General features: G+C 41.2%; 1 protein-coding gene across 4 annotated transcripts in view; it reads right to left on the reverse strand.

Moving 5' to 3' along the window:
* The window catches only part of LOC126334867 (ski oncogene-like), a 599,408-nt gene that overhangs the window by 22,813 nt on the left and 557,897 nt on the right, over positions 1-18,698 (reverse strand). For all 4 annotated transcript variants that reach the window (XM_049997555.1, XM_049997553.1, XM_049997554.1 and 1 more), the window contains one exon: positions 14,395-14,557. In XM_049997555.1, coding sequence (XP_049853512.1) covers positions 14,395-14,557 — 163 coding nt within the window. The remainder of the gene's footprint in view (positions 1-14,394; positions 14,558-18,698) is intronic.

The following is an 18,698-nucleotide window of genomic DNA, read 5'->3' on the forward strand; positions in this document are numbered from 1 at the left end:
AGTCCTTTGCTGTCTCTGACAGAATTACAATGTCATCAGCGAACCTCAAAGTTTTTATTTCTTCTCCTTGGATTTTAATACCTACTCTGAACTTTTCTTTTGTTTCCTTTACTGCTTGCTCAATATACAGATTGAATAACATTGGGGAGAGGCTACAACCCTGTCTCACTCCCTTCCCAACCACTGCTTCCCTTTCATGCCCCTCCACTCTTATAACTGCCATCTGGTTTCTGTACAAATTGTAAATAGCCTTCCGCTCCCTGTATTTTACCCCTGACACCTTCAGAATTTGAAAGAGAGTATTCCAGTCAACATTGTCAAAAGCTTACTCTAAGTCTACAAAAGCTAGAAACGTAGGTTTGCTTTTCCTTAACATTTCTTCTAAGGTAAGTCGTAAGGTCAGTATTGCCTCACGTGTTCCAACATTTCTACGGAATCCAAACTGATCTTCCCCAAGGTCGACTTCTATTAGTTTTTCCATTCGTCTGTAAAGAATTCGCGTTAGTATTTTGCATTCGTGACTTATTAAACTGATAGTTCGGTAATTTTCACATTTGTCAACACCTGCTTTCTTTGAGATTGGAATTATTATATTCTTCTTGAAGTCTGAGGGTATTTCACCTGTCTCATACATCTTGATCACCAGATGGTAGAGTTTTGTCAGGACTGGCTCTCCCAAGGCCTTCAGTAGTTCTAATGCAATGTTGTCTACTCCCGGGGCCTTGTTTCAACTCGGGTCTTTCAGTGCTCTTCACGCAGTATCATATCTCCCATTTCAGTTTCATCTACATCCTCTTCCATTTCCATAATATTGTCCTCAAGTACATCACCCTTGTATAGACCCTCTATATACTCCTTCCACCTTTCTCCTTTCCCTTCTTTGCTTAGAACTGGGTTTCCATATGAGCTCTTGATATTCATACAAGTGGTTCTCTTTTCTCCAAAGGTCTCTTTAATTTTCCTGTAGGCAGTATCTATCTTACCCCTAGTGAGATAAGCCTCTACATCCTTACATTTGTCCTCTAGCCATCCCTGCTTAGCCATTTGGCACTTCCTGTCGATATCTTTATTGAGACGACTGTATTCCTTTTTGCCTGCTTCATTTACAGCATTTTTTATATTTTCTCCTTTTATCAATTAAATTCAATATTTCTGCTGTTACCGAAGGGTTTCTACTAGTCCTCGTCTTTTTACCTATTTGATCCTCTGCTGCCTTCACTGTTTCATCCCTCAAAGCTACCCATTCGTCTTCTACTGTATTTCTTTCCCCCATTCCGGTCAATTATTCCCTTACGTTCTCCCTGATACTCTCTACAACCTCTGGTTCTTTCAGTTTTTCCAGGTCCCATCTCCTTAATTTCCCACATTTTTACAGTTTCTTCAGTTTTAATCTACAGGCCATAACCAATAGATTGTGGTCAGACTCCACATCTGCCCCTGGAAATGTCTTACAATTTAAAACCTGGTTCCTAAATCTCTGTCTTACCATTAAATAATCTATCACATACCTTTTAGTATCTCCAGACTTCTTCCATGTATGCAACCTTCTTTTATGATTCTTGAACCAAGTGTTAGCTATGATTAAGTTATGCTCTGTGCAAAATTCTACCAGGTGGCTTCCTCTTTCATTTCTTAGCCCCAATCCATTTTCACCTACTACATTTCCTTCTCTCCCTTTTCCTATTACTGAATTCCAGTCACCCACGACTATTAAATTTTCGTCTCCCTTCACTATCTGAATAATTTCTTTTATTTCATCATACATTTCTTCAATTTCTTCCTCATCTGCAGAGCTAGTTGGCATATAAACTTGTACTACTGTAGTAGGTGTGGGCTTCGTGTCTATCTTGTTATTAACACCACTGAAAGATTTTAAAAGCTTGGGTGCGTCAGTGAGAAAAACAGGGCTCCTCTGCAAAGCCACAAATATAGCTACAGATGTTAAATGTACAAAAACCTCAGTAACTTCAGCCACATTCTGCTAATGTGGCAATAGCAAACGTGTACACAACAAAATGAAATTTAAATTTTAATCTCACCTCCCCATATATTTTAATATTTATGTTTCTTTTCTTTTCCTTACTATTTCATTTCTTACCATTATAAACTTTCCTCAACTGCACACATAAATATACAGTCACAGTATTTGAAATTATTATTTCATGCTTAGCTTTACTCTTCCTTCAATATAATACCTTTGGAAACATCAAAATTTGTGTACTAAAGGTATTTGAAATATGTTCACATCCACATCATTATAGTTCTATTTTGAGAGATAATAAAATTTATTTTGTACAGAACCACAATTTCGCTTGAGATTAGCTTAGAAGGTTGAAACTAGACATGAATAAATAAAATTAATAAATAAAAAGTGGAAAACGCCACCTTCTTTTAATGAATTCATTGCTGAGGTACCCACTAAGAAGAAAATTGGGATGGGAAGGAGGTGGGGGTGGGGGCTTTGCCAGATCTCAACCAAATTATCAGCTTCCCACCTATCTTAAATCTGACCTTGGGCGATGCTTCAGGTCTGTCTACCATTATAACCAGTATATCAGGATTAAAGAGGGCAAAGCACTATCACATTAAGCCAATACTTGAAGTTCAGGAAAATTAGTGACTGTACAAATATCATCTACATCCTGTGGAAATGGGGCACTAGTGACAATACAACCCATCAGTTATATTCTTTGAATTGTGATGTAGTGTGTTACCTATGATGGTGTGTAGGATATTTTTCTTTGTATATATCAGTTGCAAATGTTGGTCATATATTTTGTTTACTATATTCTTTTTATTTCTTGTAGGTCATGATTTAGATTGTGTTTACTAGATTTTTTTGATACTATTATTTGGGGTAACTCAAATGGATAAGGGAGGGGACGGGGGCAGGGGGGACATGAGTATTAGCCAAATTGTGTTAATTGAAGCATTCAATATCACTTCACCAAGGGAGAGTCACAATATCACCTTTCGCCTCAGGCTACACCATTGACAAGTCCACCAATTTGCATTCCAAAAAATAATATAGAGGGAAATCAAATTTTATCAATGTCTTTCCAGCTAAACTTCACAAAGGGCTACCCACACACTGCATTTGTTCAAAGTACAGAGCAGATATTGGTAATGTGTCTCCATGTCAAATTTCAAGCAGCCAAGCTAGTATGTGGTAGCCAAAGAACAGTTATCAATTGTCTTTACGGCACAAAAATAAGAACTGATTGTATTTTTTGGATGGGCTTTCACAACATTCTGCTTTCGTGACTCACATTTCTGTGCTGGTAACTTTTGCATTAAGTTGGTGCCTAAGGCTAGTTTAGGTTGGACGGTAACATTTCATTGCAAGTTGGTGAAACAGACAAACAAATAATAAATCTATGACAGATTAATCTGAAGTGTAGCCCTAGTTCTAGGTTAGCTCTGATGTGATCATTTGGTTCACAGTTAGTGAAGTCAGCGATTGTGAATATGAAATCTTAGTTGTGGTAGCATACTTATCTGCAGGGTAGCCGACATACATGTTAAGCTTGAAGGTAACATTCTTGTTCTGAGTTTATGAAGTCCACATGTGTTAGTCTCATGTTCCATTGGTCTTTTGGATGATTAAGTGTAATGATATGGAATGAGTTACTAGACTCCTATATACTCCACAAGCCACCTAACAGTGTGGGGTGGAGGGTACTTCTGTTACCACTAACTGATTCCCTTGTATGTTCCACTCCCCAATTGCAAGCGAGGGGGTTATTTCTCAGATTTCCTCATCATGGTCACATGAAGAGATGTATGTGGGAGGAAGTAATATGTTTTCAGACTTCCTGAAAAGGGCTCTCTTGAAATATCGAACTCAAATCTCTCTGTTATGCACACCACCTCTCCTGTAATGTCTGCCACTGGAGGCTGAATGCACTTTTAATGCTCTAGCACCGATTACACGATTCCGTAATACAATGAACCTCTCCCCCCACCCCCCCCCCCTCTCTCTCTCTCTCTCTCTCTCTCTCTCTCTCTCTCTCTCTAACCCACTTCATGATGAGCTACATTTCCTTAAGATTGTTGCTATGAATCTAGGTCTAGTGTCTAATTTTCCTACCATTTGTTTTATGTGGTCATTCCACTTAAGGTCTCACTGAATAGTTACTCCTAGATATGTTATGGTACATACTGTTTCCAGCTATCTGTCATCAACACTGTAGCCGTCAAGTAGTGAATTTCTTTTGCTATGTATGCACAATACGTTACATTTACTTGCGATCAGAGTCAACTATCAAAGTCTACTGCCTTACTGCCAACTGCATCATCTGCAAACACACTAAGAGCTTCAGACAGTTTCTACTACATCATTAGATCACTGCCAACAGTAACAGTCCTATTACACTTCCTTTGGGTACTGTGGAAAGTACCTGTAGGCCTTACTTCTGTTGATTGGCCTACATGTTGGATTCTGTCTGCAAGGAAGTCTTGAATCCTGTCACAAATGTGATCTGATATTCTGCACACATTGCCCCTCCTCACATTTCACTGAATAGCAGTGCAGGATCATGAAAAATGCCTTCCTACATCAAGAAACCCTGGACTAGCCTGAGTGCCGATGTCTACTGTGTTATGAATATTGTGGTGGAACAGAACAAGCTAAGTTACACGTCTCTGTTTCCGAAACCTATGGTTTTTGAGATTTTCATTCTCCAAAGCCATCAGAATTCTTGAATATAAACCACATTTCACAATTTATTTATTTATTTATTTAAGCGCCAAGTTCTGTAGTACCAAATTGAGGAGCAAATCTCCAAGGTCATGGATTGTGTTAGTATATGAAATTACAATGTAAAAGAAATAACAGATAAAAATAAAATTTTTATGAACCCAAAAGAAGTCATACCGTAAGTTTAAGTAAAGGCAATCAACAATACAACAAGACACAGCTTAATTTTTCAAGGAAATCCTTGGCAAAATAGAGGAGTGACCCATGAGGAATCTCTTCAGTTTCGATTTGAAAATGTGTGGATTACTGCTAAGATTTTTGAATTTCAATGGTAGCTTATTGAAAATGGATGCAGCAGTGTACTTCACACCTTTCTGCAAAAGACTTAAGGAAGTCCGATCCAAATGCAGGTTTGATTTCTGCCGAGTATTAACCGAGTATGAGCTGCTTATTCTTGGGAATAAGCTAATATTGGTAACAAGAAATGACAGTAAGGAATATAAATATTGAGATGCCAATGTCAAAATACCTAGACTTGTGAACAGGGGTCGACACGAGGTTCATGAATTTACACCCCTTATTGCCTTAACCGCCCGTTTCTGAGCCAAAAATATCCTTTTAGAATGGGAAGAGTTACACCAAAATATAATACTATAAGACATAAGCGAATGAAAATAAGCAAAGTAGACAAATTTTTGTGTCAAACGATCACTCACTTCAGATACGTTAGGAATATTAAATATTGCAGCATTAAGTCTTTGAACGAGATCCTGAACGTTGGTTTTCCACAAAAGTTTACTATCTATCTGAACACCTAGAAATTTGAACTGTTCAGTTTCACTAATCATATGCCCATCCTGTGAAACTGAAATGCCAGGTTTTGTTGAATTGTGTGATAGAAACTGTAAATGCTGAGTCTCACTGTGATTTAGAGTTAGTTTATTTTCTACAAGCCATGAACTTATGTCATGAACTGCACTATTTGAAACCGAGCCAATGTTGCACACAACATCCTTCACTACCAAGCTAGTGTCATCAGCAAACAGAAATATTTTAGAGTTACCCATAATACTAGAGGGCATATCATTTATATAAATAAGGAACATGAGTGGCCACAACACTGATCCTTGGGGCACCCCTCACTTAACCTTATCCCACTCAGACCCCACATCACAGCCATTCTCAACACTGTGAGTAATGACCTTTTCCTGTCTGTTGCTAAAGTAAGAGGTAAACCAACTGTAACTGCCCGTATTCTGTAATTTTCTGGAGCAATATTTTGTGATCAACACAAACACCTTAGTTAGCTCAAAAACTATGCCTAGCATTCGAAATCTTTTGTTTAACCCATCCAGTACCTCAGAGAGAAAAGATAATATAATATTTTTAGTTGTTAAACGACTTCTAAAGTTGAACTGTACATTTGATAGCAAATTGTGTGGTCTAAAATGACCAATTATCCTTACATACACAGCCTTTTCAATAACTTTAGCAAACACTGATGGCATTGAAATAGCTCTAAAATTCCAGAATGAGATTTTCACTCTGCAGCAGAGTGTGCGCTGATATGAAACTTCCTGGCAGATTAAAACTGTGTGCCCGACCGAGACTCGAACTCGGGACCTTTGCCTTTTGGGGGCAAGTGCTCTACCACAGTTTTAATCTGCCAGGAAGTTTCATATCAGCACACACTCACTCCACTGCAGAGTGAAAATCTCATTCTGGAAACATCCCTCAGGCTGTGGCTAAGCCATGTCTCCGCAATATCCATTCTTTCAGGAGTGCTAGTTCTGCAAGGTTCGCAGGAGAGCTCCTGTAAAGTTTGGAAGGTAGGAGACGGATACTGGCAGAAGTAAAGCTGTGAGTACCTGGCGTGAAATGTGCTTCCGTAGCTCAGATGGTAGAGCACTTGCCCGCGAAAGGCAAAGGTCCCGAGTTCGAGTCTCGGTCGGGCACACAGTTTTAATCTGCCAGGAAGTTTCAGCTCTAAAATTGTCTACATTACCCCTTGCTCCCTTTTTATAATGTGGCTTTACTGCTGAGTACTTTAATCTTTCAGGAAACTGACCATTCCTAAAAGAAAAATTGTAAACATGGCTAAACACAGGGCTAACATGTGCAGCACAGTACTGTAATATTATGCTAGGCACTCCATCATAACCATGAGAGTCTGTAGTCTTCAGTGATTTAATTATTGACTAAATCTCCCCTTTGTCTGTATCACAGTGGAGTATTTCAGACATCAATCTCAGAAAGTCATTTGCCAAGAGAGTTATATGATTCCCTGTAGAAACTAGATTTGTATTTAATTCACCAGATATGTTCAGAAAATGATTGTTAAATACTGTACATATATCTGATTTATCAGTAACAGAAATATTTTTACTACGAACTGACTTTACATTGTCAACCTTGTGCTGCTGACCAGACACTTCCTTCACAACTGACCATATGGTTTTAATTTTATCCTGTGAATTAGCTATTCCATTTGCTTTCACATACTCTTTGCCTTGCTAATAACATTTTTAAGCACCTTACGGTACTGTTTGTAATGGGCTACTCTAGCTTGATTGTGACTACTTCTTACATTCCCCCTTTGTTCTACATGATATCCTTATCCCACTAGTCATCGACCCAGGTGGCCTTTTACTGCTAGTACCCCATTTGGAACATTCTAATGGAAAGCAACTCTCAATAAGCATGAGCAATGTGTTAAGGAAAACATTATATTTATCATCTATGTTATTGGCACTTGTCCCTTGGCGAAGTTTTAAAAACTCTCTATTGCTGTTGGATTAACTTTCCTACACAGTTTGTAATTATATGTGACATTTATTTTCTTGCACCATCATATACAAAATTAATATTGAAGTCTAATTTCTGGAATTTCCTAAAGTGAATCCAGAACTCTCTCTAGCTTGATCAGGAATGCTGTGAAGTCAGAGTTACAGGACCTATAAACAACAACAATTATAGGTTTAGTGTCACTAAATTCAACTTCCCCTGCACAGCATTCAAAAATCTCTTCAGTTTAGTGCCGTGATATGTCCATGGAATCAAATGGAATACTGTTTTCTATGTACACAGCCACTCCCCCACCCTGCTAGGAACTCCTTGAAAAACAGCCAGCTACTCTGTAACCTGGTAGCCTCTGGATTGCCAAATTATTTAAGTGGTGCTCTGACATACCAATAACTTCAGAGTGAACATCAATAAGCAGTTCACTAACTTTATCTCTAATACCTCTTATATTCTGATGAAATGTGATAACTCCTTCTCTACTTGGAAACATGATATCCGCTGAAGGTGATCCCTTAGTTAGAGAGACTTCCTTTAAGCAGGTATACCTATCAGCTGACTTTAATCTAAGAAAGATGCAGCTCTAACACCAACTACTACAGGAATTTTTCCATCAGTGATTCCACCACCACCCACTACATCGTCACCTATAAGCTTTGCCAGCCGCCCTTCCCATACCCACTGCAGTGCAGGCCATGCCTAGTGAAACCAGATCTACTGATATACACAACTGACCCACTGATACGTGACCAATGCCCTCTGACGTCTGTGCTTTCTCCAGCCCCATGTTAATAAGCCTAACAGCCGAATTAAGATGAGGCCAATCATGGCGCTGAAACAGTTGCACAAAATGCTCATTAGTGCCACCAGTTTGAGTAACTACCTTTACCAGGTCACCACCTACATCATATTCCCATTCTCCGTCCCTATCAAGACTATTCCCTGTTCCACACACTGTCACTATCTGATCCTCTTTCGTAAAATTCCTATATAACTCCCCTATGCTCTCAGTCACCTGAGCCAACCCTGCACTAGGCTTCACAAAGCTGGTAGCCTGGTACTCACTCCCCAACACTTCCTGCAACTGCTGGCCCACACCTCTATACTGTGTGAACTACCTAGCAGCAGAACCTTCTTCCTGTTAGACATTGCAACTGACCTAGACCTCCTAACTGCTGAGGACTGCTACAACACACTATCATTGCAGATATAGGCTTCTATCCTACGGACCTTCCTGAAAACGAGAATGGTTCTTTTCTAGTTGTTGCAAACCCTTCGTTGCTCCAGTGATCTATGACGAACTGCTGCTGCAAGGGGAGCATTTCTTGTGCATAATCTTTGTAGAATCTTACATATCTCATATGGCCCTGAAGCCTTTCCAATAATACACGATTGTAATTGCTTTTCTATTCCGTGATCGGGTGTCTCAGTGTTCGTTATTTGGACGTACGATGATTGAAAGGAGAGACTGTGTTACAATCTTCCACGGTAAAATAAGTTCAGAAAACCAAATTCAATTCTTCGACTTTCTTATCTTCCGTTTTGGTGTCGGTATGGTCACTAAGTGACATGCTTTTGAACTTCTTACTGATGTTACCTAAGATTGAAAGTCTCTTAGGATATTCAGTCAGTTCGGTTGACAAAAATTTACTTTCAGTCAGGGAGTGGCTCCTCTCATTTCTCTCTTTACGCCCATTTTCGCTTTATTCAGCTTTCATCTGTTAGGTTTTAACTTCTCTCGAGTCTGTGATAAAGCCCTCTCTCTATGAAGTAGGTTTCTAACACTGCTATTAGACCACGGTTAGTCTTTCCCATCTGTTAAAGAGTGGCTAATCAAACCTGTGGAGAGATGGGGGGCAGGGGGAATTTCCTTAGAATTGCAAGCGTGAGGAGGAAGAGGGCATTAGGGAGCTCCTGAAAAAATTGAGGTGAGCGGGCAGGTAGACCATTTATGACTTTTCTTTCCTCTCAGCTGTGCTATACTAGCCATAAGCAATAATTTAACTGCAGTTTTTAAACACTGACAATTTATATAGATTAAAATTCATGAAATTAAAACTTCGAAATTCAAAGTATTTTAAAATCTGATTTGTAAAATTAAAAATTAAACTTCAATGCTAGGTTAAAAACACGGAATTCCCTGAGATTACCCCGATTTTTTCCTAGTAAAATTTAATTATCTAAGAATTCCAGGTTTTCCATAAAAATCGCCACCCTACCTTAACACCTTGCTTGGAACATACTTGTCTAAGGCATATTGAACAAAGCGTTGAGGGTTTTTTTCCCCTCTGTGGCCCATATCATTGTCCTCAACACTGAATCACATTCATTTGGAAATATAGCTGTAAGCTGACCTTTACGAGGTTTTTTAAATGGAGCAGGTGTAATTTTGTCCGCTATCTTGTAAAATTACAAAAATAGAAAAACTTCAACGGAAAAGAATTAAGTTGTCCAGGACAAACATTTTCAATTTGTTTTCAAATTTACCTTCGCTGTCTTGTCAGACATTTTATACCAGGGGGTAAGTGATAAAAAATTTGAATACGAAAGGTAAATACGAAATTTTAGTTGTGTACATATACTGCGGATAACATTGGTTGAAATGGCTCTGAGCACTATGGGACTTAACATCTATGGTCATCAGTCCCCTAGAACTTAGAACTACTTAAACCTAACCAACCTAAGGACATCACACACATCCATGCCCGAGGCAGGATTCGAACCTGCGACCGTAGCAGTCGCGCGGCTCCGGACTGAGCGCCTAGAACCGCTAGACCGCCGCGTTCGGCGGATAACATTGACCTCCGACTACGCCACACATCAGTATGTGTGCACAACTAAAATTTCGTATTCATCTTTCGTATTCAAATGTATCACTTACCCCGCGGATGTCCCGTTAGTTTGATTGCTATTTTTGGATGGAGATATTTTCTTATTTATACGTATTTTCGTGTTTGTTGCTGTGTGTATGTAGTGATATCATAGGCGCCATATAGGAGACAGAATAGCCACTTCCGCCATATTGATGACGTTATGGGTCAAAGCAGACGGGTGGAATCGGACGCTTCCGTTGACCCTTATCCTGCAAGCTGACTGTTGTGCTTCCCGTTATTTTCTGTTTACTTTCATCCACAGTTCTGCAGTATACGTATTAATAACAGGAACATCAAAGTACAACAAAGCAGGAAACGAAAACTCAGCATTAATTCAGTTATTACCTGTTTCTGTGTATTTGCTCCTGCAGGCGAAGTGTATTTGATCGTGCTCCCGAGCCTACTATGTTAAGGTAGTTGCTGCGTTAAATACGAAAACATCGTTACGTCACTGGCTATACAAATCACATGACAGCTAGAAACAGGGCCCCTACACAGGCACTAATTTATCAGCCGACAGACGGACCGACCACATTCGTGGCAGACTACACAAGGGGGCTGCATTCAGCGATTACAGCGCCACCCTGTTTTTGTGATTTGTTTATTTTAAGTTCCCTGGGTTTAGATCCTCTTGGCTTTACACACAAACAATAACTGCAGTTTTCCTTAGGCCAAAAGAAGTCTACGGTAACGCTGTGGGCAGGGAATTGGCTAACGGAAAGAAATTCACCCACGCGCTCTTACTTAAAGGTCTGGGAAACAATGATTTTCTCAATTATTTAAGAACGGATGAAACACGCTTTTTGGAGATATTTAATATCGCAAACTGTTCTTATCGAAAAAGGATTCTGTCATATGAGGAGCTGTAAGCTGCGAGGAGAGGCTGTTAGTCACTTTACCGTTTCTAGCCACTGGCGTAAGTTAGAGGCCGTAAAAAAAAATAAAATAAATAAATAAATAAATAAATAAATAAATAAATAATAATCATTTAAGACTGATTATGCCTTTCAGCGTTCAGTCTGGAGCATAGTCCCCCTTATAAATTTCCTCCATGATCCCCTTTTCAGTGCTAACATTGGTGCCTCTTCTGATGTTAAGCCTATTACTTCAAAATCATTCTTAACCGAATCCAGGTACCTTCTCCTTGGTCTACCCCGACTCCTCCTACCCTCTACTGCTGAACCCATGAGTCTCTGGGGTTCCATTTCTTTCCTGATGTAAAGCCCTACACCCAATTGTGCTATTCCTGCTTTGGCTCCTGACAGGTAGACCTTGTATTCCCCCACTTCCTCTTCTTTCTCACCCCTTACCCGAATGTCACTAACAGCTAAAACGTCCAGCCCCATCTTACTTGCAGCCTCTGCCAGCTCTACCTTCTTCCCAGAGTAGCCCCCATTAATGTTAATAGCTCCCCATCTCATTACCATTTGTTTGCCAAGTCGTATATTAGAAGTCCCTGGTTTGTCAGTTAGAGGTGGGACTCCTTCACCTCCAAAGGTCCGAGGCATTTTGCTCTGATTGCTGTGGGAAAAAAAAAGGGCTCTGAGCGCTATGGGACTTAACTTCTGAGGTCATAAGTCCCCTTAAACTTAGAACTACTTAAACCTAACTAACATAATGACATCACACCCATCCATGGCCGAGGCAGGATTCGAACCTGCGACCGTAGCGGTCGCGCGGTTCCAGACTTTAGCACCTAGAACCGCTCGTCTACCACGGCCGGCTAGAGGTCGTCAAATTCAGTGCTGTTGTGTCCCCACAATTAATATCTGAGATAATTTCTGAAACTGTACCGTGATTTACAGTTGCCTGAGAAAATACATCATGGTAGAGCAAAATAAATAAAACAAAAGATGTTCACGTAAACTTTATTACGTTATTCATGTATGTAGGGTACAATACGCCGGTGTAAGTTTAAGAAACTCATTTCAAATACGAAGAAGAAAGACTACAAATGGTAGTGGCGCACATCATCTAAATACAGCAACAGATACAGAATAAGTGAAGTATTCAGCAAGTGTTTGAACCGTAATAAAATACCACACTTTGCTCCTTATGGCAGAAGGCTTGGATATAGGCTGGACCTTTGTTCTAAAGCTTGTAATAGTGAAGCAAGTACGTTTTATGAATAAGCGTCTGACTCCCTACATTTCGGTGTTTAGAATTTACTTCCGATACATATCGGAAGGCCGACGGACTTTTATTCAAAAAAAATTATACCTTTTACTCCATGTGCCACATAAACCATTAAAGATTCGTTAAACAGTGAAACAAATGCTTCATTTCTTGCAGTTCTATTGCAGTACCCCTAGCTCGACGTGTCCCACAAGCACTACCAGTCTTTAAATTTCTACCGAAACTGTCAAAGTTTCGTCCGCCTCACACACTGTAGCAGAGCATTTAATCCCGCGCGTAGTGACAAAAGACGAACTGTTGTCGGGTCGTAGGAACGGCAGCGCTACAAACGGCATAATTTGTTGGGTGATGTGCTGGATGGTGGTGGGGTGAGGGAGGGGGAGGTGGAGGGGGCGGGGTCCGCTGTCGTGTAGTCCTATCCACCCGATTTCCCGACAAGAAAACTTCATCGGTCGGCCAAAACGCCTACATATGTCCGGTATGGCGGTGGATTGGTCGGTCCATTGGTGCTTGTGTAGGGCCCTTTACTAACATACACACTAAGTGATCAAAAGTATCCGGACAACCCCAAAAACATACGTTTTTCATATTAGGTGCAATGTACTGCCACCTACTGCCAGATACTCCATATCAGCGACCTCAGTAGTCATTACACATCGTGAGAAAGCAGAATGGGACGCTCCGCAGAACTCACGGACTTCGAACGTGGTCAGGTGATTGGGTGCCATTTGTGATACACGTCTGTACGCGAGATTTCCACACTCACAAACATCCCTCGCTCAACCGTTTCCGATGCGATAGTGAAGTGGAAACGTGAAAGGACACGTACAGCACAAAAGCATACAGGCCTACCTCGTCTGTTGGCTGACAGAGACCGCCGACAAATGAAGGAGGTCGTAATGTGTATTAGGCAGACTTCTAGAAGTTTAAGGCAGACTTCTATCCAGGCCATCACACAGAAATTCCAAACTGCTTCAGGATCCACTGCAAGTACTACGACAGTTAGGCGCGAGGTGAGAAAACGTGGATTTCATGATCGAACGGCTGCCCATAAGCCACACATCACGCCCTCAGTAAATTCCAAACGACGCTTCGCTTGGTGTAAGGAGCGACACTGGACGACTGAACAGTGGAAAAACGTTGTGTGGAGTGACGAATCACGATACACTATGTAGCGATCCGATGGCAGGGTGTGGGTATGGCGAATGCCTTGTGAAAGTTATCTGCCAGAGCGTGTAGTGCCAACAGTAAAATTCGGAGGCAGTAGGGGGCTTGCACCCCTTGTTGTTCTGCGTGGCACTATCGCAGCACAGGCGTACATTGGCGTTTTAAGCACCTTCTTGCTTCCCACTGTTGAAGAGCAATTCAGGGATGGCGATTGTCTCTTTCAACACGATCGAGCACCTGTTCATAATGCACGGTCTGTGTCGGAGTGGTCACACGACAACAGCATCCCTGTAATGGACTGGCCAGAACAGACTCCTGACCTAAATTCTAAAGAACACCTTTGGGATGTTTTGGAACGCCGACTTCGTGCCAGGCATCGCCGACCGACATCGATACTTCTCCTCAGTGAAGCACTCCGTGAAGAATGAGCTGTCATTCCGCAAGAAACCTCCCAGCAACTGACTGGACGTTTGCCTGCGAGAGTGGAAGCTGTCATCAAGGCTAAGGGTGGGCCAACACCAGAATTGCAGTGTTAACGATCGAGGGCGCGACGAGCTTGTAAGTCATTTTCAGCCTGGTGTCCGGCTACTTTTGATCAGTGCGCGGAAGGCCTCTCTTGAAGTGTTACCGACTTTTCCCCTTCTGTTGCCGCACGTATCACGCCACACTAGACACAGAAAGCCAGCGTCCAGTACCGGTAGGTACAAGTGATTTACTTACGTCGGGCTTGGAGTCGTCGTGCCTGGGACGCACGACGGGCGCCAGGGCGACGTTGGGCTGGAAGCTGCGCTCGAAGCGCTCGCTGTCGGACAGTGGAACGACCCTCTCCGGGTGCAGCAGCACGGGCGGGCTGTGGCTCAGGTACGCGGGCACTGGCGGCAGGCTGCCAACACACACACACGTGCTAAACATTGCCCTATAGCTTTTCCACCATTTGCCTGACTAACGAGGGGCTGGTCATTGTGATGCTGTAGTGATGTAGAGAGTACCTGACTAGCGGCTTTTCGTGCGACGGCCCCTGGTTTCCGAGAAAATCGATGTTGAAGTTTAATGTGTTCCTTCTATAGCCTTAACTTTAGCCATGTTTCCAGTAAGTGAGCGTAGCGCAATGGGCCACGCTGCTGGCGCTACAATTTGTAATACTATCCGTGCATTTTTATTTATTTATGGATCTCTTGCATCGTTTGTTGCTAGGACAGAACTCCGGACGGTATTTGTTTAAGAAGCAACCGAAACACACATTCGCGGAGCACATGCACATTTAACAAAAGCTACAGCTTTGCGGGAATGCGGATTTTTCAAAACCAATACCGGAAAATACAGTCCGTTTAAATTCAAGATGATTGTTCTTTCCTCCATAAACTTCACTGCGAACCACGCGTATTTTATAATTCCTGTGATAGCAAAGCCGGCCGTTGGTGGCCGAGCGGTTCTAGGCGCAACAGTCTGGAACCGCGCGACCGCTACGGTCGCAGTTTCGAAACCTGTCTCGGGCACGGATGTGTGTGATGTCCTTAGGTTAGTTAGGTTTAAGTAGTTCTAAGTTCTAGGAGACTGATGACCTTAGATGTTAAGTCCCATAGTGCTCAGAGCCATTTGAACCATTTTGTGATAGCACGTGCATTCATTTTATACAGAATTGAAGAATACATTTTTATGGAATCTTCCTTCCAGGTTTATTCTGTGTTAGTCTTTAGCAACTTCGAAGCATTTTGAATTTTTATCGTACCTGTAAAATGAACGTCGCTCGGTTGGCAAAGCAGAGTACATTTGGATGGGATAAATTTTACGGTGCAAGTTCATTTTTTTCTTTCGTCTACAATGATTAGATCGTAATGTGTCTGATCAGTCTGCAAATGGTTCAAATGGCTCTGAGCACTATGGGACTTAACTACTGAGTTCATCAGTCCCCTAGAACTTAGAACTACTTAAACCTAACTAACCTAAGGACATCACACACATCCATGCCCGAGGCAGGGTTCGAACCTGCGACCGTAGCAGCAGTGCAGTTCCAGACTGAAGCGCCTAGAACCGCTCGGATCAGTCTGCCCTCCCCACGAATCAATAAAGCATACAAATTTTTCTTGACCCACATACGGGAGCATGATCTCTTTCGTCTGCATCTGGAATCATTCCGTAGCTGTTATTACTTTGTGTATCGCTGTGAACTCCGGTAGCTGCCCAAATATTTCTAATTTTTACTGCGGACAACTGGGACACCCATTTGAAGAAAGCGTTATGACTGATTTATTAATTGAATCAGTACTGCGAAAATGACTATTTCTGAATAGCTTTGCGTAGATATGCTATTTAATGATACTCCGAACGATGAAATTGGGGGAGGGGGGGGGGGGGGGGGGAACGAAGTTCGCAGTTTGAATCCGTACCGCCAGCGTGGTAGCACTGAACCTTAGTCCCTGCGCCTAGATAGCTAGTTCGAAACGTGATTAACGAGACAAATACAGCAGATACAGATATAACTTCAACATGGATTTTCTCGAAAACTAGGAGCCCTTGCATGAAAATCCGCTAGCCAGGTACGTAGGACAGACCCTCTACAACATACCTGAGACTCACAAAAATCAGTTGTTATAATATTTTAATAGGGAATTAATTGTAGTCAAGCAACTATCTCCAAGTTACAGATTATTTTACACCAAGTTCCTTCGACCACACAGAACGGTTAACACAATAACAAGCTGTTATTTGCACTCAGTGACTGGTGAAAAATGTGTAAGATAAGATACATGTATGTGACAGATGCTGCAACTAAAAACATTTAACACTTTGGCGCCAAGAAACGTTTCTTATGTTAGATATAGTATTAACCCGTAATTTTAAGACAACTGCTTGGTCGAAAGCAGCTTCCGTTCTTTAAGCCGTAACTGTAGTGGTGAAAAGTAGTAACGCTTCTATAGTCGTAGGTCCGCTGGGCACAGCTGTTTGGAAAAGATACCTTAATAAATATAAAAGTATGTTTTGAGTTTAAAATTACTGTATTAAACGTGGAACTTAAACATTAACAAAAGCACTATTTAGCAAATTCAACGTCAGCAACTTGACTTTTTTACTCTAAATGTGCACTTTCATAACTCAGTCTAAACTAGCAACATGCCACCGAAAATAGGATCAAAAACCGAACTAAATTCTTTCTTAAATTTTAAAATTGTCAAATTTTCTGCCACAAAAATTTTGACAATGGTCAAAATGAACCAAATTACATGTACGAATTGCACAGTGCTTTAGAACAAGTCATGCAAACAGGTATGTCGCACATAGCGCACAAGCTTAGCTTTGCTCTTTTATTATTTAAAAAAAAAAAGGTTCAAATTGCTCTAAGCACTATGGGACTTAACTACTGAGGTCATCAGTCCCCTAGACTCAGAACTACTTAAACCTAACCAACGTAAGGACATCACACACTTCCATACCCGAGGCAGGATTCGAACCTGCGACCGTAGCAGCCGCGTAGTTCCGGACTGAAGCACCTAGAACCGCTCGGCCACACGGCCGGCTCTTTTATTATCCTCCAATTTTATTTATCTCTAATTTGAGAGTGCTTGTACGTCAATCTGAACTCTGCTAGCGTTTTGTTTGTCCAACATATCATTTTGTTCTTGATAAACGCATCAAATATCTCGAAAGCTGTATTTGGATAAAATGGTTCAATAAGTGATGATACGGAAATAGTACAGGGAAATCTGATTTTATGGTTCCTGACACGAGTGTTTCTTGCAGGTTGTTTTCGTCCATGTGAAACTATTTTTTTTTTAACAATTCTTGGAACTACTCTCTTAATTCACTTCAGTTTAACCTTGACGAAGCTCTTTAGTATCAAAGAATTCTAAGTTTGAGTCGCGATCATTCGTTATCAAAAAACTCTTCGTGACTGTCTGAAAACCTATTTTCTGAATCTGAGGTCCGAAAATGATTACGCGCAAGTAGTGAATTTTGTCTTCATAGCTGCATAATAAGCTCTGATAAGTCATATCGTAGAGGGAGACCAAGAGATGAATACGTTAAGCAGATTCAGAAGGATGTAGGTTGCAGTAGGTACTGGGAGATGAAGAAGCTTGCACAAGATAGAGTCGCATGGAGAGCTGCATCAAACCAGTCTCAGGACTGAAGACCACAACAACAACAACAACAACAAGTGATATCGATTTCCAGAAACAGTATTTAGATTTACCGTTACAAATAACAGAACTAAAACACTGAAGCTACAGAAATGTCAAAAAGAAATAAACCGTTTATCTACAGATACTGATCTTAGGAGTAACGAGCGAACCACGTCTGTCACACTGCGCTGTCTTCGGCGTATTGCTGGAAGGTAGGTAGGAGTGGGTGGAGCTGTCTTTCCCTCTACGTCGTCTAACCACATCCAAAGACTGAACATGGGTCCGCTAGGTTAAGGGCTAGAGCAAGATAGAAAGTTCTTAGCTTGGCAGTAATGAGTTTTTTTTTTTTTGCTTGGTATTCGCAGATATAAAAAAACTTTTTAAAATGTATCATTGTTCCCTTTGACAATTCCAATTATTTATTTATAAAAGTGTGAATACGGGCAGTAGTTCGACTTCACTAATGAAAAGGACGCCAACAACCTTAAAAATTAAGCCCATGGATGTGGTGATAACACATACAGGAAGTAGCAGGAGGAATGGTCAATATCAAGGGATATGACAGGAACGAGAATTCGGAGCAAAAATGTCTTCTAGTAAACACGGACACTAAACTGCATATCTTAACAGCTATGAGCAATTCATCTTCGATACTTTATGCTTCTGCTGTAAGCTCTTTGCTTTTCTTATTCTTGGAGGTGGTAGTATGAATCCAAACGTGAAAAAAATGGTAGTAAAATGGGCTCTAAAGTGTATACCTTTCGAGCTATGAGCACTTGTTAATCTTCGCTACTGTGAAACACGTCTCTTCTACACTGAACAAGTGCTCATAGCTCTTAAGGTATGCTGGTGACCTGGTTCACTGCCCCTAAACTTTCCTGCAACTGAGGCCTACAGCTCGCCCAT

The sequence above is a fragment of the Schistocerca gregaria genome, chromosome 2 (assembly GCF_023897955.1).
Source record: "Schistocerca gregaria isolate iqSchGreg1 chromosome 2, iqSchGreg1.2, whole genome shotgun sequence".
In the NCBI taxonomy this organism is placed as follows: Eukaryota; Metazoa; Arthropoda; class Insecta; order Orthoptera; family Acrididae; genus Schistocerca; species Schistocerca gregaria.